Raw genomic sequence first — 21510 nt, forward strand, 5'->3', positions numbered from 1 at the left:
ATTGGATGTTTGTTCTAAATTTAGCATGATATTAGAATAAGCATTTTCTTTGTTTATTAACCCCCATGTGATAGAATTATCTTGCCTAATATAGTATATCTAAGTCACATGATAGACACGTTATCCTTACACGCGATAAATCCATTATCCTTACATGTGAAAGAATCAAAGTACGATATCTTGGTCATATGTATGTTTATATCCAAGCCGAAGCCACACATTAACATTAAACACGTTATTCTTACATGTGATAATTCTTTGAGTGATTAAATAAATTTTATATTAATTAATAAATTAAATATGTTAAACAAATAAATATAACAAGATGTTTTCACTTATTATTAATTGAATTAAAATTAAATATTTATCCTAAAAATTATCCTATTGGCTAATCTAGTCATTTTTTTTTCAGATATTCTTAGTGGGAGAAAACATATAGTACGTGGTACCATTGGACGAAGAGGTGACGGTGGGTTCAAAATTAGACAAAATGCATAGTGGGTTCAAAGTGACACATGGGTTTGTTCATGAGAAGCCAAAGCCGCAGAGCTTATGAGCTTGACAGTTGGAGCCTTAAAGAGGAATAACGAGTCACCATTTTAGTTTATGCTAAAACCAACTATTTATTTGCCTTGTTGCCTACTTTTGGTCCTACATGGATTACGTTGAAAACGTAGTCCATGTCGGTGGCTCGAAGCCTGTTTATCAATTTAATGCGACATTAGCGTATGAAAATGTGTCTCACGTAGACACTTAGCCTTTAGATTTGAGAATTTTATCTTCAAATCGTCGTATTTAAATTTTAAAATAGACTATGCGAAATAATTTTCTCTTAAATTTGTAATTCAAATTAAAATGATAGATGAACAATAAAAGCAAGTAAATTTACCAAAGAGATGGAAAAAAATTGGTTACTAGGAATTCTATGTTATATATCTCCTTAGGAATACCTTGACATTGAAATTTTTATTAAAAATAACAATTTTCCCAATTTGTATAATTTTGCATATCGAAAGACTATTTAACTTAAGTTTAAAGTTTGGACTTTCATGAATATATAGAATAAATTTGATACAATATCAAAAATTAGAAAGCTCTCGTATTATTTAAAATAATTAAAATAAGTTTTATTTTTTATTGTATTCAATTGTCTTTATAACCACTTGTTGTTTTTTCACGTCACGTGATGCTAACGTAAGATGATAATATGTCATAATCGATGATGATGTGATATATTAATATGACATGATCACGTGACATTTTTACTTTTAATATTGACATTATGTTAATGTCACATGGATATAACATAATAAGTAGTATTTTAATTAATCAACTATTAATTATAATGACTTATTTAATTCAAAATAAAATATAAAAGCTTGATTAAACACAATAAAAGAATAAATACTTATTTAATTTTTTTAAATAATTTAGAAATTTTTTAAAACTTATGCTAAATTTTAACTTAATTTTAAATGATATGCGTTTGTTTTGAAGACCTTTTTTTTTTTTCAATTGAATGAGTGATCTGAAATTTAAACATTATAAGCAACATTATTGTAATTTAACATTTAAAAACATTGCCATCGACAAGAACATGGCATATACATGTATATATTTGTGGACAAAAGAACTTAGTTGTATCTTTATTGTGTATAGCATTTACAATACCTTGGATGGAAGATAATATAGGAAAAGGAAAAGAAGAAACAAACTCAATAATGGTCCACTTTTCACTAATTTTTTCATGTCTGATAATTTAAGCAAAGATAGATAGATAGATAGATATAATGTCTATCAAATAATACCCTTTCCTCACTTCTTACCCTAACCTTTGAACAACCAGCATACATCAATCCTTTTCAACCATACCTAATCTTTTATAATTCAACATTCTTCCCTTTCACTTCTTTGTAATATACTCTCTAAATATTATAATTGTTTATTTGGTTGGAAAATAGGGTGAATTATGGTTGATAATTCTCTTTACCAGACAAAATTAAGTTATTTTTCTATGTATACTTTGCATTTGTGTCTTTTATTTATTTTTTGGTTAACTTGCATTTGTGTCTCTATTTTCTATTGTTTTTGAATTTATCAAGTTTTCTTTTGCAAGCCAAAATCAGGGTATTTATACTAGATACCATTTAAATTTATTTATATACAAAATCAAATAAAAATTTGTATACGTAAACGTTTGATTTTAGTTAACGTATTACTATTTTTTAATTATTGTTTTATAGAATAAGAACAAATTTAAATCTGTTTTTTTTCAATGAAATTGTCAAAACGTAGAAGATTTTTTTTATAGAAAAAAATAAATGTTGCCACAAGAGTAAAAGAGATAAGCATATTTTGGAATGTTAATTGTGGAGGTGAAGGGTGAAACACCAAGTTCAACTTCAAAAGGGTCTTATATATATATATATAATAAATAGAAAATAAACAAAACAAGCTACTATTAGTCATGTGGGTCACATTGATTATTGGGGTCTGCCCTATCAACTGGCCATGGAGATTGAAGAAGTCATCAAAACTGTCAAATATATAATAATGAAGAATGAATCTTCTCTTATAGCCTTGCTATTAATTAATTTCATTCAATTTTTCTCCCTACACTTATGTATTCAATCAATGCCACCACTTAAATTGTTGATTGAGGTGACCATATCTTTGAATAAAATTGTCCATTTGGCTGTCAACATTGGCTTGGCTCCTCTCTTTTATTCCTTTTTTTAATTAATTTTTAATACATTTTTCATCGTCATTTAAATGTGTGAGATCCACAATTAATAATTGAATCCAACACATATTAGATGAATATATTAAAAAGTGATAAATAAAAGAATAATAAAAGAGCCGACAAACATAATTAGATCACCGTGTAAATTCTTATACTATCTCAATTTTATGATTTTAATCTCTTCACTTAAATTTTAATGAATTTAAGCTCTACGTTTTTTTATTGAAATTGATTTAAAAAAAATTAATAATAATATTAAACTTTTGCAGTTAAATTCAAGGACTTTTTTTTTTTATTTATGACATGATATTTTTTATAATAAACTTAAAATTATCTTTTCAATTTTTTTAAAATTATCTTTTCACACACACACACACACTTATACATATATATATGTAAATGGAAAATTGCATATAAACTTCATGATTAATGTTATCAAGAAAAATTAATTATTTTATGTTGAAATAATAACAAGAGAGAATGATAGAAAAATAGCGATATTTTTCTAAAAGGATCAAAATCAAGAAAGGACTCATTTTCAAATAGATTAATTTATACATTTGGTAACAAACTTTAGCGAAATTCTCAATTTGATACTTAAGATTTAAGAAATTTCAATTAAATATTCGAACTTTATTTGGGTTAAATAATTTGCACCTTTGGACATGCCGTCAGTCAAATAGGTAAATATAATAAACACAACCACTAAAAAATGTTACACATGTTTAACATGCCACTTTTATTTTTTTTCAAATTCTTTTATTTTAAAATTAAAAAAAAAGAAAAGAAAATCTAGAAAAATATAGAAAAGAAAGGTTGCAGAGGAAAGCAGGAGAGACAAAAAGGAAAGAGGAAAGGTCCATCGGCGCCCATCAATCAGTCTGAGGCATACCAAATTGATGGTTCAGTAAACCCCTCCTCACCTTTTCTCTCATTTCACTTTCCCTCCTGCCCTCTCTCTCCCATTTTTTTTATTTTTTATTTTTTTTTTACTTATGGAATATTTTGATTTTCCAATTTTTTATTTTTTAGTTCATAAAAAATTTATAAATATTCTTTTGTTAATTTTTCAGTTTTTTATTTTTTAAAATTACTTTAATTCCAAAACTCAAAATTTAAAAAATATATATTTTATTTTTTTAGTTTTCCAAATTTATTTTATATTTTAGTTTCAAAACTAAAATCTTTTGAAAAAAAATAAATTGAGGAAACATTTTGAGACACGTGATGTATTTTTATCACTCAACCATTTTGATTAACAAGGTAAACAGTTTAATGTAAATAAAGTTCTGAGTGCTTAATTGTAATATTTAAATTTTAAATATCAAATCGATAATTTTATACTATTTTTAATACTAACATGTAATTAATTATTTTCAAATTTTCCTAGTCTTTTCTGTACGAAATGATCGTCAAACACACAGACAAAAAAAAAGTTAGTATGTCCTTTCAATGTTGTTCGTCCTTTTTTAACTTGCACAAACTTTAAGACACTTGTACATTTTAATACGTACTAAGTATAGTGCTAATTTCTTAATCAAATTAATTTAATTCCTTTTTTTTTCTGTTAGAATTAAACTTTATTTTGATAAAAATGTACTCAATTTTCAATAAAAAAAAGGTAAAATTATTCCTTTTTTGGGATTGTAAAATATATTGCTACTACTAACTACTCTATGCTAATTGGTTAAATTAAAAAAGAAAAAAAAACAATAAAAAAGGCTAATTTCTTTTTATTGTTTAGGCGCAAAAAGGTGGCAATCAAGTCTCGAAAAGAAAACTTTTTGAAATTCAAAAGGAAACAACAATGGTGACGCACCCACACACTCCTTTTGAAAGAGAGAAGATTTTCGTTAAAGCCGTATGAATCTGCTGTGCTGCTGCCGGCCCCTATTCCATAGACATTGTCACAACCAACAGAACAAACTACCCACTTCCTTAACTCAACCCATCAACGCGGGAACCCCCGTTTTCCTTTCTTTTCTTTTATTTCTTTCTCTTCTATCGTGCCGGCCTCAACTGCTTCCCTAACAAGGACTTATCCCGAAAAAAGAAAGAAAGAGAAAACCATCTCTTCTTGTTTTTCTTGGGTTTTGTTTTGTTCTTTCCAAGTACCCATTTGCTCATTTTCTTTAAAAACCAACTTTTTTTTAGCCAAACCCAGTTTGGGACTTTCTTCTTCCTTTTTGCACTCAGACAATGGCTACAACAAGTTCTGGTTTGAGACCAGCACAAAGGGCTGAAAGGCAAAGAAGTACCCAACAGCCACAAGGTCTAAGCCATGCTGGGAATTTATTAACGAGAAGTTTAAATAATGGGCAACAGTCTCTTCTTCGTTCAAAGGAGGCTAAGCCTCCTTCTGCTTCTTCCAGACGTTCAGTTACTCCAACTTCTCGTTCTCACTCTAGGGACTTCGAAGATGACAATGGTTTCTTCCCCCTCTTTCTCTTTCTTTTTATTCTTAGTTTTTGTATATGAAGTTTCAGTTTTTTTTGTGTGTCATTTTACTGCTTCTGAATGAAGGTTTGTTTTGGCTTGCTTTAAAAGAGTTTAATATTGAGTTTCATTTTGACTTTTATGGAAGGATAATAACGACCATTTGTTAATTTGTTGCTGTTATGCTTGTTTGATCTCAAATTTTCTCTTTAAGCCTTGTTTCATTGCCAATCAGAAAGCAGGGGCAAAAAATACTTGGGCTGTTTCTTTTTTCCATTATTATTTTTTATCAAATTTTAGTTGTAATAACTCTGCCTGGCTTAGCGGTTAGGCTACTGTATAAGGTTTGAATTTTCCCTTCCCTCTTAACCTTCTTCATATGTTCCAAAAGGGAAAAAAAAAAAAAAGGAAATGAGAGCTTAGTTGGGTATCTGAAAATGTGGGAAATTTTTTGTACTTTGGGAATAAACAAACGATGGAATCAAACCAGGCTAAAACCGTGAACTTTGGGAGTGAACTTGGATGTTTTCGAGTGGTATCATGGCTAAAATGTGAAATTGGACTATTAACATTTGCCTTTCAAAAAAAAAAAAAAAACATTTGTCTTCGACTTAACGATTTTGCTAGCTGTTAGGAATTTTGTTTAATTTTAAGGAGAGAGGAAGTTTTGTCCTTGCTTTTTTGAAGAAGAGAAACCTGCTACCTTTTCTGATTACTAATTTTCATATGATTAAAGTATCTTTTTGAAATGTCCTTGATTCTGAAATTGGTTCACAGATCCTGGAAGGGTGAGAGTTGCTGTCAGGCTTCGGCCAAGAAATGCTGAGGATCTGCTTTCAGATGCTGATTTTGCTGACTGTGTTGAATTGCAGCCAGAGGTAATTTATAGGTTTTGTTAACAAATTCCTAAGGCTTTTTTCTTGGTGTTTTAAATCAAAGCTTGTTTACTTCTGGTTCATAGCATGGTTTCATGATTTTAATGTCATTAAGTTGGGTCCTATTCTTCTACAGTTATTGTGTATGCATATATTCTAGACTTCCAATGTTGGGCATCTATCAGAAGGTTATATTGATCTTTTTTTTTTTTGGTCAATGTAGCTGAAGCGGTTAAAGTTGCGAAAAAACAACTGGAGTTCTGAATCTTACAAATTTGACGAAGTCTTGACAGAAACTGCCTCTCAAAAGCGTGTTTATGAAGTGGTAGCAAAACCTGTAGTCGAGGTGAGTGAGAAATGATTAAGTGGTGGTGTTCTTTCTAACTTGCAGATTTAATTTGATACCAGTGCTGTTGGCTGATAGCGATTGCATGTTCATTCTTGAATGCTCCATGCATGTGACATAATAGTTAATCTTTTTAATTATGTATGTATATGCATGCATTTACGGTTTATTATTGGTTTTTTTGAAGTCATCAATTCCACCTCCTTCTGAGATTGTTTGATTTTAAGTGTGATTTGATATTTAATCTTTCTGGTTCATTTTGACATGTTTTTGCAGAGTGTATTGGGTGGTTATAATGGGACAGTTATGGCTTATGGTCAAACAGGCACTGGAAAAACTTTTACACTTGGCAGACTTGGTAAAGATGATGCATCTGAACGCGGTATTATGGTTAGAGCTCTAGAAGACATAATGGCCAACATAACCATTGCTTCTGACACTGTGGAAGTCTCGTATTTGCAGGTAATATTCAGATTGCATTCTTTTGTGACTTGGGGTTTATTTGCTTATAGGCATTTTTCTCGTGGTTCTAGATTAAATTTACTGTTGAGGTGTGTTTCTTCCTTAATATATAGCTGTGTATTAGTTTGAGTTCAATTTATCTGTCGATGCTTTATCTCCCTGATAGGCATAGTATGGTTTTGTTGTTTTGAGGTTGAGTTGAATTTTAGCCAGATTGAAATTATGCAGAAGGAAAACAAACTAATACTAGTGATATAGAGAGAAACATGATCTGGTCTACTGAGATTTGTCAATAGCAAAGAAGTAGCAAGCAACGCTAATTAAGAGAAGGCAGAACCCTGCTCAGCTACCAGGCTGCAAAATCAAAGCCCTAAATGTGAATAAAAATGGCTTACTAAGCTGGTGAAAAGAGAAAGTTTGAACCCATTTGGCTCTTAAACGCAAATGCTAAGAACCTTTCAATTAATCACCAAGTCAATTTCTGTCGGCATTGTCTAAAATATCTCTACATCAACTGAAGACAATATATTCAAGTGCCCTGTGTTGACGCAAACAGCATGTAGTTGGTGCGTTGAGTGTGCAGGTTGATTGGTATCTACATTAGAAAACAATTCACAATGCATTAAAAAGTTTGTGAAGTTTATAGCAAGTAATCTCACAGAAAAACTTGGAAATTCGAAAACTAATGTGATGAAGGACCCTACCATAACTGATACACCTTTATGTTGGGCATGCTGCCAAAGCTTGTGGAAAAATATGCTTCTCTTCTGGAATATGAGAGGATGACACTGCAGATGAATGCCATTTGCACCAAAAGCTAATATCTGTATTAGTCCTTTAGTTTCCACTTATCATTTAGTAGTCAATCATGGAGACACACACGCAGACACTCATTTTGATTTAGTAGTCAAACATGGATATGCATACTTCCATAATTCTTATAACCAAACCAAATGTTAACTCGAGACCGTATATTTTACCAGATTGTTCATGCAGCGATTAGTTGTTAGTTTTTTCATGGGTGACCAACTTTTGAACTATTATTTCATGTGTTCACTCCAGTTATACTGATTTAATTTTTCAGATGAATGATCACTCTTTTTGATTAAATATTTTTAATCTTTTTAATCCAGTTGTATATGGAATCTATACAAGATTTGCTTGCACCAGAAAAGACAAATATCCCTATTAATGAGGATCCCAAGACTGGGGAAGTGTCATTGCCTGGTGCTGTTACAGTGAAGGTTCGTGATCTAGATCATTTTCTAGAGCTACTGCAAATTGGTGAGGCTAATCGTCATGCAGCTAATACAAAGCTAAATACAGAATCTTCACGTAGCCATGCAATTCTAATGGTAGGTGTGCATCAGAAGTTCAGACTCTCTTGATTAATGCTTGCCTTTAATTTTGCAGTGGCTAGTTTTACAATGTTTAATGTGAATAACCAAAAGAGAGAAAAAATAGACTAAGAAAAAGTATAGACAGGAGCCTGAATTCATTTATATGGTAGGTTTATATCCGGAGGTCTGTCCCTGAAAAAGTGGAAGTTGATATTAGCTCTCAAGAGAAGAAAACAAAAAGCAATTTACCTGTGGTTAGGAAAAGCAAGTTGCTGATAGTGGATCTTGCAGGGTCTGAAAGATTAGACAAATCTGGTATGTTATTTATGGTTGATATTTATAATTTGTTGATTAAATGCATGCTTCAAACCCATCTTGCCATTAACTTTTTTGGTTTTTTTTTTTTTAATACAGTGTCTTGTACTCTATCTGTGTATGTTTTCTTAGAAGACTAAAAGTTTTATATAACTGGTTTCGAAAATCTCTGGTTTCTTGGAGTGTTGAACAACTGAAAGTATGAGCATTATTTTATCAAAATCATCCTTCAAAAACTTGCATAACTATTTACTCATCTTGTAGGCAGTGAAGGCCTCTTGCTTGAAGAGGCTAAGTTTATTAATCTCTCTCTCACTTCCCTGGGAAAATGCATAAATGCATTGGCTGAGAACTGTCCGCATATACCTACGAGGGATTCTAAACTTACGAGATTGCTTCGTGATTCTTTTGGAGGTTAGTTTGGAACTCTTTACTTATGGTCTGTCTTTTTGTTCCTCGTACTACTTACGTCAAAACATGGAGTTTTTGGACTAGGACACTTTATCAATGATGTCTATCATCTGTCACGCTAATATCTCTGTTTCTGTGGTTTTCTATAGTATTTTAATGGTTACAATAATATTTATATGAATATTATTTTTATACCTTCATATGTTCCTCTGGATTCTAATTTACTTCTTTTGATATGCACAACAAAAGGACACTTACATTTAGGTTAACTAAGCACAATCTGTATGCAGTATTAGTCATTTTATTCAAATATGCTTGTTGGATTTATGTTCTAATATTCTTATAAGATTCATCTGCAAATGCATAGGCTCTGCAAGGACTTCACTTATAATAACAATTGGGCCATCTTCACGACATCATGCAGAGACCACTAGCACAATAATGTTTGGGCAGAGGGTGAGTTTCATTGAAAAATATTGCAATATAAAAGTTGAGGAATTCTCCTGTCAAATGCATGCAATATTATCTGTTTAATTCTTGACAAACCTCTCTCCCTTCCTCTTTCTTTTCTTATTTTGCCATGGCATTTTGATCTTCCTTATACTTTGATATTTGTGATATAAATTCTGAATCTTTCAATCTTAGAATTTTCCTGGTTTTGCTGATTTCCACTTAGCATGTAAATAATTGGAGCAGGCTTGCTTTGCTGGATATTGTTTCCTTCTTTTAAATTTAAATTGGAGGCAGCACTGCATTGATTTATACAACAGAACTGGTATAAACTTGTTGTAGTTGGAGGAAGTTGTTGCACTAGGTCTTAATCACAGTTAGAATATGTCATTGTCATGCATTAACTGAATTGTAGAAGGATATAGCTTCCAAGGGTTTTACCTGCTCCCCGTGAGCTGACTAAGAAGAATGTTCATTAACTATGGCAGGATTTCAGAGAGAAAAATCCCATATAGTAGCTAATTAAGTGTGGAAATATTCTAAAAGCAAAAAAAATTGAGCTTTTCGGCTACTCTGTTGTTGGGTAGGTATCAGTTCCCTACTTTTTTGGAGCCAACCAAAGCTTATTCGGCATGAGTAAACCTTAGGAAAATAAAAAGCTAGGATGTATGAAAGCTGAGGTGGGATTCTTTATTTTAGAAATGGCCAACATTGCTATTTAATAAGTATGCATGTACATATGTGCATCCATGTTTGGATGCATACATGTGCCTGAATTTATGTATCTTTGTGTATCTGTCCTGCTTTATAGCTAAATGTTTGTACCATAAATGTTGATGAAAAGACTGCACTTGTTTTATATTATGTTATCTTTTTAATGATGAGGCAGCCTAATGACCTGTTTTTTCAGGCAATGAAAATTGTAAATATGGTAAAGCTTAAAGAAGAGTTTGATTATGAAAGTTTATGCCGGAAGCTTGAGACTCAAGTAGACCATCTCACTGCAGAAATTGATAGGCAACATAAGTTGAGGGAGAGGGACAAATATGACTTGGAAAAACAACTGCGGGAATGTCAAGATTCCTTTTATGAGACGAGAAAGAATCTAGTCACAAGGTCTGAGGTAGTGTTTTTTCTCCTGCTTTTTCTTCTTCTTTAATTATAGTTAATACTGGTTCCAGAATTCATTTCCCAGTATTTTTCTAACATTTTTCTTCTAAAATCACACTATTATCCAGTATTTTTGAATCTGGTTTGCATCCAAATATTGGTATCACTTTTCTTTTTTTTTAATTTTCAATATCTTATATTGTTCTGCAGTTTTTAGAGAAGGAAAATGCTCGCTTGGAATTGGATATGGAAGACATTTTAGCTCAATTAAACTGTCAGAAAGATCATAACTCTTTGATGCAAGATAAAGTTGCAGAGTTAGAAATAAATTCAGAGCAAAGCAAGGTAGCTTTCTTTGATCAAAATTTTCTGTGGCTGTTTTTCTACTTATTTATAGGTTATATGATCCAAGCAACTCTTTGCAATGTTTGGTTAATAAACTAAGAATTTTGTTGTTGATAGGATTCCAGTGGATCTGTTATTCTATAAAAGCCTTTTTCATAATATTTTGGTCTTTAAGAGTAGCCTTACTTCAACTTTGTACGTAGAATCTTGATTAGTGGTGGATGCAAACAACTTTTGATTTACGAATGAATCATGATTATACTTTCTCACATGTATGTATGTAATAAAATTTTGCCCCATGTTTTCTAATTCATCAGTTTTCTGATTTGACCTTTAATTTGTCTTACGGAACTTTAATAAATTGTAGGAACCTTTTGTGCATATGTTGAACTTTAAAATTTAAAATCTTGCAACTTAGGTTTCATGGCATCTCTTTGATTTAAAATCAAATGCTTTGTGGAGAAAGATTAAAAGAATACAGGAAAAGACATTGTCTTAGTGTTCTTAAAAATAGCAAGGTCTAGGTTATCAAAATGACCAAACTAAGGGGGTTGTGCCATGGGAAGGTTAAACTCTATTCCATTTGGACTATAGATATATTTGAGTTTGTCATGTTGTGAACATAGATCATGAGCGTAGAAAATGGCACCTGAATTTATGCTTATGACTCTGAAATCGGATGCCAAACCTTAAGGAGGCTGCTGTTAAAGTTAGTACTTTATGCAATGGCTTGAACCTTACAGGGCTGTAGTCTTCATGATGCTCAAAACTTTTGAATGGATAAAAACTTTTATTCTATATTAATTCTAAGGATGCAAAATGCACAATTAAGCAACATGTACTCACAAAAGCAACACTATTTTAATTATAGAATATTATTCTTTTTTATTAGTTTAAACTTAAACTATAAAGGTCCTGTATGTAACTATGCAGTCAATATACCACCCCCCCCCCCTTTTTTTTTTCCCCACATTGTCCCTCTCCAAGAGTAAGAATAAGACCTACATGGACATTAGTATTTATGCTGTTCTTTTGATTGTTAGTAGCAACACCAGCTTGAGAATTCTACATATCAGAAAGTATTGGCTGATACCACTCAGATATATGAGAACAAAATAGCTGAGTTGATCAAGCAGCTAGAAGTTGAGCGTGCCCAGTCTGAAAGTGCTGAAGAACAGTTCGATGCAATGAAAAAGCTATCAGGTGACCATCAAAAATTAATTAAGGTTAGTAGTTTGTCTACTGATTATGTTTGCATCACCTCTACTTTGTGCTAGTTATTTTTTTTCACTGATTCCTTGTTTTATTTTTAAGATTATATGTAAAACCTAATTATATATTCTTATTGCTAGTAGCAACATGAGATGGAGAATTCTAATTATCTGAAGGCTCTTGCTGACACTACTCAGATGTATGAGAAGAAAATAAGGGAGTTAACTAAGCAAGTAGAAGATGAGCACACCAGGTTTGAAGGTGTACAAGACCAACTGGATTTGGCAAACAAGCTTCTAAGAGATTATCAAAACTCAATGCAGGTTAAGTTTCTCCCACAAAGTTTGGATAAGTGAAATTTGAAATGATCTTTCTTCCTTTGGCAGCTCCTTACTGCTAATTGCTATAACAAAAATTCTTTTTATTCTTCCCTTCCTGGTCCTGGTTATGTTTTGTTTTATTTTATGGTCATTCTGTTTTCTTAACAATTATTTTAGTCAATCTGATGTTCCATAAAAATTGAAGAAGTCCACAGTGCTTTTGATAGGAGCTGGAGAGTTGAGTTTTGGATTGATGGTACATTGATAACTTTTATCTTGGTAAAAATTGTTACAAGAAGGATTTATGGGCATGATTGCTTCATCTTCATTCAGACTTACAGAAAAATTTGGGAGCATGTTTGTTGAATAGGGACTAGTGCAGAGGATATCCTCTTGACTTTCCATGGAACTGAGTCATTTCCCAAATATCTTCTAGCAAATAATTTTACAACTTCCTAATAATGAGGCAGGGTCAATCCTAGTGCCTTGTAACATGCAAATGGCTGCATAAGTTGTGTAATTCCTGATGAAACTGATGTCTCCAGACTTGTTACAAATATATTTGGGAAAACGGAGGCATCTTAAGTTTTGGATATATATAGTTTATACGTATCTCTGTTTCTAAATGTATGAAATTTCAAAGAAGACTTGCTAGTAGTGTTATTGTTCATTTGCTCCCATTCTGAAATCTTCAATCTGTGTGGTGTGTTTTATTTATCAACACCACTTTAGAACACTCTTCAGTTAGAGGCCCCATGTCTAGAGTTGAAACTTTTCTTTAATCAATAGGATGTAATTCATGGTTAAAAACACAGGATGCCAGGATAAAAGAGCTACACTGCCAAATATTGTATATGTTACCAGTTTGGCGAGCTATTACTTTACCAGAAACCCCAGTTGTGGTTGTGTATTTTAGACAACATAGATTCACATATCAATTTACTTTTAGTCCTGTGAGAGAGTCAGAGACTTCATGCTACCGTTAAGTGCACGAATTTAACTTGTTGTCTTTGTTGCATATATGTATTATTAATAGCAGTCTAGTCTTTTTGAGCAGTTAAACATTCCTGAAATGCCTTGTTCCTTCCATTATTCTGCTGCAGATAGTTTATTGGCTTTGATAGAAGATACTCTCTGAACTCTTTTATGCCCTCTTCTGTTATTTTGTTGTTAAATCCAGGAGCAGGAAGAAATCAGTGAGCTGAGATTGAAGTTACAAGAAATGTATCAGCTTCATGAATCTACTGTGAATGAACTGCAAGCCCTGAAAGCAGAGTTTAAAGATCAGATTCAGGAGAAGGTATGATTGGTCTGCACGCATGTGCATGCATGTGTATGTATGCACATGCATGCATGCATAACTTTTAGATCAAGTTTGTTTGGACTACAGGCTTCCAAAAGTTCCGAACTAAAGGAACTGCCTATGTTGGTTGCAACCTGAAGTTTACCCTTAATGCTTTTCTTTCCAAAAAAATTGGTATTGTTTAGGAAACAATTAGTGAAGAGCTTTATGTTGTGCGAGAAAAACTGTCAGCAGAAGAGAAGCGGAGGAAGACAATTGAACATGAGCTGGTAAAGCTTCAAAAAAGTGCACCTGAAGGTGATAAAGATTTTGAGGTAAGTTGTTTGTACATTTTCCACTTCACATTTATTCTTATTGCTTTATGGTCTTATACTATCAAGTTTCACAGGATAAAAGATCATATATGAAGGAAAATATCAGAGGGGTTTCAGTATTTGGGACCTCAGCAAGTCTCAATAAGTCAGGGCCATTAAGGGAGACACAATCTGCTCAGAGGGCTACAATAGCAAAGATTTGTGAAGAAGGCATGACTTCTGCTGTAATAAAACCATATATTATCAAAATATATCTCTTAACTGATGAACAATCTTGACTTACATGTTTATGGTTTTTAAATTTAGTTGGTCTTCAAAAGATAATACAATTGTTAACTTCTGAAGAGTCAGACGTGCAAATCCATGCTGTTAAAGTGATAGCCAATCTTGCTGCTGAAGGTGGAGTACAATATGCCTTTAGATTGGATTTAAATAAATTGTCTCATTCTTTTCCCCCTGTTTGGACAATCTTATGAAGGAATTTTGTGTTTTTGGATTGATTTTACTGCACAGCTATTTCCCTGTCCCTTTTTCCATTGGTTCTTGCTTTTTTGTTCCTCCTGTGCTTTGAAAGTGTGTATCACCTCACTCTGGTTGAACAATTGGTATCGCTTAACGTTTTAATTTCTGCAGATATTAACCAGGAGAAGATTGTAGAGGAAGGTGGTTTAGATGCTCTGCTTACGATGTTGAAATCATCTCAAAATGCTACTATACTTAGAGTGGCTTCCGGGGCCATTGCCAATTTGGCAATGAATGGTAATTCTGACTGTCAATCTTCCCTTAGCATTTTATGCACACTGAATCTGGCTAATGCATATCATTGATGGATTCAATCTTTTTTCCTTTTACATTTTTAAAAGATTCTATATATCAATTTTTTAATGTTTATAAATGGCAACACACATTATCATATGAAGAATTATCACACATACATATCTAGTCCATGCAAAGCTGTTCAATTTCACGATTACTTGTCTTGCTAATGGCTCGTGATATTGGAGTTATGTCAGCAACATATTTCACTCTCAAGTTGTGCACTGAGCATCACCACTGTCATTCCTGGAAATATCTTTATAATAAAATCTCAGGAGAATCTGGTATATCCTGATTCCTTTATGGATGATAAAAATTTTGAGTTGGTAGGTAAAAATTGGCATTTAAATCAGTAAGTTGCATGTGGGTGGGAACTGTCCTGAAATACTAGCCCACAATTGTCTGTGTTTGAATCTGGATTTATGATTTGTGATTGACGTGAGCTCCCATTATGAGATTAATTTAGATAAGGGCTGGGTAGAAAATTTTATTTTTAGAAGATGGAATTAACTTCCTTTGACATGGATTTCCAATGATTGGTATATCTGAATATAATTCGAAGGTGGGATCTAGGCAAATTAGTATACCAGATTGGAATATGCAAATGAATATAGTTTATCACTCCACATTGAGAATTGCTGAGATGAAATTCGAATCATTATCTCATTGATTCATCGTCTCCATGTTGAAATATTTTTAACTGCTTATTTGAAATGGAAATTATATAACATTTTTAATATTTGTATTTAATCACTAATTACGTTTCACTCCTCTATAATGTATCAGAGACTCACTACATTAATTTCTTTTCAAATCATTCTCAGAGTTGAATCAAGGCCTAATAATGAGCAGAGGAGGTGCTCAGTTACTAGCAAAGACAGCTTCCAAAACAGATGATCCACAAACTCTCAGAATGGTAGCTGGTGCACTTGCCAATTTATGTGGAAATGGTATGTCTTTCTCCTTTTTCTGGTGCACTGGTGGGAGATTTTCTCTTGGGTGGAGAGGGTGGGGGGTGGGATTGGCTATAGAGATTGTTGGTGAGTTAGTGTATCTAGCTGTTACAAAGGCTTGAATGTTTGACCTTTTCCTTGAGCCAAGGCTTGAACTGGTTGGTGGGTATCACCTGGGTTAGGATCCATTTGTTCAAATTGTAGTTACTTCAAGTGTGGAATCCAACTGCTGAGATCCTCAAATGCTTTTATTTTTTTAATTATTAGTGGCTGCTTCGTGACTTATGTTCACAGTATGCCTGATATCCAAATTAAGAAAACAGATCTTATTGACAAGGGAAGTTAATTTCAGTGGGATTTATGTTCAACATGGATGTTTTTATTGTTCAACAGAAAAATTACACTCAATGCTAAAAGAAGATGGAGGCATCAAGGCATTGTTAGGAATGGTTAGATCAGGGAACAGTGATGTGGTTGCACAGGTTGCTAGAGGAATGGCTAATTTTGCTAAATGCGAATCCCGAGCAATTATTCAAGGTTCATCCATGTCCTTGTATGAAGTTGAAATTTTATGTAGGTCATCTTCTCTCTTCATAATTCTAATGACCTTCGTTGCTGCAGGACATCGCAAAGGCCGTTCACTTCTAATGGAAGATGGTGGACTTGAATGGTTGATTGCCAACTGTAATACTGCATCAGCTTCAACCAGACGTCACGTTGAGCTGGCCCTTTGTCATTTAGCACAAAACGGTAAGCAAAGTTCTAGGGTTGAGAATTCTATACATGGCAACATTTTGATACTGATATACTTTACAGATTTCGCAATGATGCTGTTTTTGCAAAAATTTTGGAAATTACGGCCATTTTTTCAAGAATTAACTAGATAAGATAGGAGCTTGTTAGAACATATACAAGATTTTAACATTATTATTCAATGAAAATTTGTCAAAATTTAAACATCGGTCATCTACGGGAGATTTGGCTTCGCATACTTAGTGAAAATGGCAGGCAGTATAAACTATAGGTGTTCATCTAATTTTTAGGATGAAGCTCTAATCTATGATCCAGATTGGGTGTAGTTAAACATCGCAGTTCTCTTCTTTTTGGGACTTCGGGCATACCTTTTCTTTTCCTTTCTGTGCATGCATTTGTGGAATGCGGGTTTTTGTTACATATCTAAGATGAAACCACCAAATAGGAGATCTAGTAAAGAGCATATATAATTGTAAAAGTTACTAAAATCCAACTGCATCCATCATTATGCTGGTGGTAGTCATCTTAATTCATGGATTATAAACTCCATGTTTGGCCAATTTTTTCATTGTTGACAATTATCATCAGTTAACTTTTAATACAACTTAATCTGATGCCTCTTGCAGAGGACAATGCCAAGGATTTTACATCAAGTGGAGGATTACAAGAGCTTCAAAGGATATCAATGGAATCCAGCAGAGATGATATCCGCGATTTGGCAAAGAAGATGCTGAAATCAAACACAATGTTTCAGGGTGATACGCGTTCGGGATGGCAGTAAGATGTACAGTGTGAAGCCTTGCAATTCCTTTGTATCTGTAATGTAATTAGTGCATAGTAGCTTTTAGTCAATTCCTGCACAAAATTACACGTCGTACATCAGCACACAACTAACAGGCAGATGGGTTAATGTGACACCACAAATTTTCTTCCCCATTCCATTTATAAGAAGGCAGCTTGTTGTGAAGGGATGGGCTTTGAAGTGGTGGAAAGGAGCGTATTCACAAACTAGGATAGACACTGAGCGTTTGATGGCATATAATTGATCAATTTCTTTTGATATTGTGAAACGTTTATGTGGTAAACTTGTATGGCTTTCATTATGAGCGTGTAGGTGCTTCAAAATCCAATAGAAAATTCACTGAAATCCAATCCATTTGGCCAGCAATGATCTATCTCCTACCTCTTATGCTCATCTTCAGTTCCAGATTCTAGTTTCAGTTCCTTATGTACTTCATGTTCCATATCATCAACTTCTTGAAGTTCATCTTCAGCTGTCAGCCTCTTTGTATGACTCGTTAGTTGAGCTTCCATAGCCATAGGAAACTGAACATCCCCATCTTTGCTACAAACTTCAAAGTGATTGAATGCTGTCATAGACTTAAAACCCACACAAGTAGTTGAAACTTCAAAAGAATTCGAACCAAGTGCAAAAAATTATATATGACTGCAATGTTTTAAGCAGATAATGATATTTATTCAGAGTATAGTATTGATATATCATTTCGTCCAATGGAGATAAATATAATAATAAATATTTATTTATACAATTTTTTTCATTTTATTATAGAAGGATTTATACTCTCATTTTCTTGAATAAGTGTCTATTCTTTTGTTGTATTCGGATAAACATGATTTTTTATTATATCTAAATAATTTTTATTTTATTATCTTAAGTCAAATAAATTTTAATGTTAACATAAATATGTCAAGACACAAATGTAATTTTAACAGTTAAGTTATTGTATCTTTTGCATACAAGGATGCTGCTTTGACTTTTTGACTTAGTGAAATTAAATGAATGAAATTTTTTTTTTCACTAGAGACATTATCATTTCAATCTACAACAAGTGTGAAAGATGCTAATTGACCATGAATTTTTTTTTTCTTTTTATATAACTAGTCACTCACCCGCTCTATGCTAGGGTTCCTGTTTGACACGTATAGTTTGAAAATTATTTTAAATAGTTAAATAATTTGATAATATATTTCATCTATGAATTGAGAAATAAAGTAATTATTAACAACAATGTATAGATAAATGTTGTTAGTGATATTAACAATATTTTGTGAGAAAAAAAAAACAGTAAATACACAATATTGTGTTAAAACATACAATGAACTTGTCGACAAATCATCTAAAAATTCAAATAGAAATAGATATGCCAGTGTCAACCCCAATAGTTTACAATTTAGAAACATAAATAAATATAAAAAGCTGTATCCAGCAAAGAAAAGAAGAAATCAAAGCACAAAATGAGCGAAAAAAATAACCAGCAAACTGTAAGCGAAGTACTCAACCCCAAGATAAAAAATGTAGAACCAACAAAACACATGCAATCCCAGCAACCATGCAATTCAGAGAACTAAGCCTTAACTCTAACAAACCATAGGCCAATATATGCTAAGTAAATGGATCAACTTCATTCCATTCCGTATAGACAATCACTCCACTAAAGAATGGTTACAACCTCAGAGCAACTCATAAAAGCATTTAGACTACAATCAACATTACCACTATATTAATTATTTAAAAAAAAAAATTAAAATTCCAACATAGACCAAAATTCAAAAAATCAAATCAAAATTTTTTTTTTTTAACATCCAATTTCTAAATTAGGAGAATGTACCTGAGTAATGTGAAGCTTTCCCCGCACATTGTCAAAATGATAAGGGTGCGGTTTTTCAGGCTTTACTTCAATTCCTGATGCAAAAAATAAAAGGCTGTGAGAAAAAATTGAGAATTTCAGGAATAAACAAATATTAATGCTATTAATGCCCTATTTGGTTATTGAAAAATTGCAGGAAGATGATAAAGAAACTTAGGATACCTTTTCAATTCCATGATTTCCAGGGCCTTTTAAAAAATAAAATTCCATGACTTCAGCGTATGGACAATTTTGGAAGCATTCAAACAGATGAGTCGAAAACCCATAAGCCACTACAATCGAAGAGAAGAATGAAAGAATGAAAGAGAAAGGAAAAAATTATAAAGAGAGAAAAAAAAGAAGAAGAAAGAAGTAGAAAAACAAAGAGACAAAGAAAGAAGAAGAAAAAGAGAGTGTAGATACTTGATTTTGGTTAATACCTACTATCTAGAGAATTAGGTTATAGCATATCATTACAAGTGAAGCACTATTTCACGCAAAACAATTAAAAGAAGTAAATGACTACTTCACATGAAACAACTAGAATAAGTGGAGCATTAGTCCATGTGGAGCAACTAATACAAGTAGAATAACTACTTTGTAAAGAATAACCACTTTACATAAATGACAATGAAAGTAATCTGGAATAAGTAGAAAGGTTTATGGGTTACTTTCATCTTACGATATTTCAGAGAGTTTGACTTGGTGGTTCAAATGTGGAGGTAGTTAAGATGTCTCTCTTAACCTTTTAGTGAAGTACAAGTATTTCTCTTTTTTATTTTGTTCTCTTTTACCTATTCATGTACAACTTTTTCTCTTGTACTTGTTCACGTACAGTTTTTTCTCTTGTACTTGTTCACATACAGTTTTTTCTCTTGTATTTGTTCACGTACAGTTTTTTCTCTTGTACCTATTCATGTACAACTCTTATTTGTTAGCTTCTAAAACTAGTCTTATTATATCTAATTAATTCAACAGTCATATAATGGGTTCTAACTGTTACTCGACATTAACTCTCAGTAACCATTAACTAACATTAAAACTCTCCTTAATAATATCATTCATTGCGTGCATTAAAACCTTTACTTGTAACCATTACTTTTGGCATAATATATAGAGCCTTCACAATTCAAGGAGGGGACTTTTCACTTTCAAAACTACCTGACTCTCGCTCAAAGCTTCTCTCTCTAGCCTATTTTCACTTAAAGCACCTATTTTCTTCTTTTTTTCTTCCACCTGTCGCATTTCAGGAACTGCTTCAATCTTCCTATTTGTCGCCTTTGGTACATCTCTTACTTGTTTTTAACGCTTTCTCTTTTTATCACAAGAACCCCATTTACAAAGAGAAATAGAAAAAGAGAAGAAATGTGGTTTGTGTCTGTTGTTTAGGGTTTTGATGAAATCGAAGATAAAGTTTTTGTTTTGAAATTGGAAATGTCGAGGAGAGCTTTGAGTTTGCTATCGATTTTAACGCCCGAAATGACTGAAAATCTCATCCACCCAACCATCCAGAAAACCCAAAATGTCCTTCAAGAACTTAAAAGTGAAAAGAAATGAAAAATCAAAAATACCCTTTTAAATTGATAAAATACCATGAACAGACGTTAGATGTAGAGAAGGTATGTAGGTAGAAATCAATTTTTGGTTTCGCACAGTTGGGAGGGGAGCTTTGGAAATGTCGAGGATAACTTTGAGTTTGTTGTCGGTTTTGGCGCATGGAATGATTGAAAATCTCATCCACCCAACCATCCAGAAAACCAAATAATGTCCCTCAAGAACTTAAAAGAAAAAAGAAATGAAAAATCGAAAATACTTTTTTCAATTGATAAAATACCATGAATAGGTGTTAGATGTAAAAAAGATAAGTAGGGAGAAATCAATATAGGTTTTTTGGTTTCAAAGAGTTAGGATGGGAGCTTTGGAAATGTCAAGGACAGCTTTGAGTTTGCTATCAATTTTGGCGTTCGGAATGACTAAAAATCTCATCCACCCAACCATTCCAGAAAACTCAATAACATCCCTTTAGATGCCCGTTTGGCCTGACTTATATTTAGTTTATCTACTGCTTAAAAGTAAAAGCTGAGCCAAACAAGATTTCGTAAAAAACTATTAAAAAATAGCTTTTTTTTTTAAAGAGTAAAATCTAAAAAAAAAAAGTTAAAAAAACTCCAATTAGGAGCTTTCTCTTCTTTTGTTTTTTTTTTAAAAAAACATGCCAGCTTATTAGGAAAGCTATTGTCACGACCTGGTACTCTCCTCGAGCCCATGACAATAGCCGCGATGTCCCGATGATATTTATTACCCGGAATGCCAACCGAAACCTCGCAAGGCTTTAATATCAGTTTTCTCACCTCCCTT

The 21510-nt window shown here is 32.6% G+C and overlaps 1 protein-coding gene across 2 annotated transcripts; it reads left to right on the forward strand.

Annotated features, from left to right (window-relative positions):
* Positions 1-4590: 4590 nt before the first annotated feature.
* On the forward strand, positions 4591-17672 carry MRH2 (Armadillo/beta-catenin repeat family protein / kinesin motor family protein). 2 transcript variants are annotated; one of them, XM_018129574.2, is made up of 21 exons: positions 4591-5171; positions 5957-6057; positions 6278-6400; positions 6677-6862; positions 7996-8217; positions 8373-8517; positions 8782-8931; positions 9296-9384; positions 10289-10501; positions 10699-10833; positions 11880-12059; positions 12243-12368; positions 13546-13665; positions 13854-13982; positions 14057-14192; positions 14289-14381; positions 14616-14741; positions 15623-15748; positions 16145-16288; positions 16373-16501; positions 17131-17672. In XM_018129574.2, exons 1-21 carry the CDS (start codon positions 4943-4945, stop codon positions 17283-17285), a joined length of 3057 nt encoding a protein of 1018 aa, XP_017985063.2. In that variant the 5' UTR covers positions 4591-4942; the 3' UTR covers positions 17286-17672. The 2 variants fall into 2 exon arrangements, with proteins under 2 accessions (XP_017985063.2, XP_017985062.2); XM_018129573.2 differs by having other exon boundaries at positions 4592-5171; positions 12189-12368.
* Positions 17673-21510: the final 3838 nt, after the last annotated feature.

Source organism: Theobroma cacao, chromosome 10 (genome assembly GCF_053813885.1).
Source record: "Theobroma cacao isolate CCN51 chromosome 10, ASM5381388v1, whole genome shotgun sequence".
Taxonomy (NCBI): domain Eukaryota; kingdom Viridiplantae; phylum Streptophyta; class Magnoliopsida; order Malvales; family Malvaceae; genus Theobroma; species Theobroma cacao.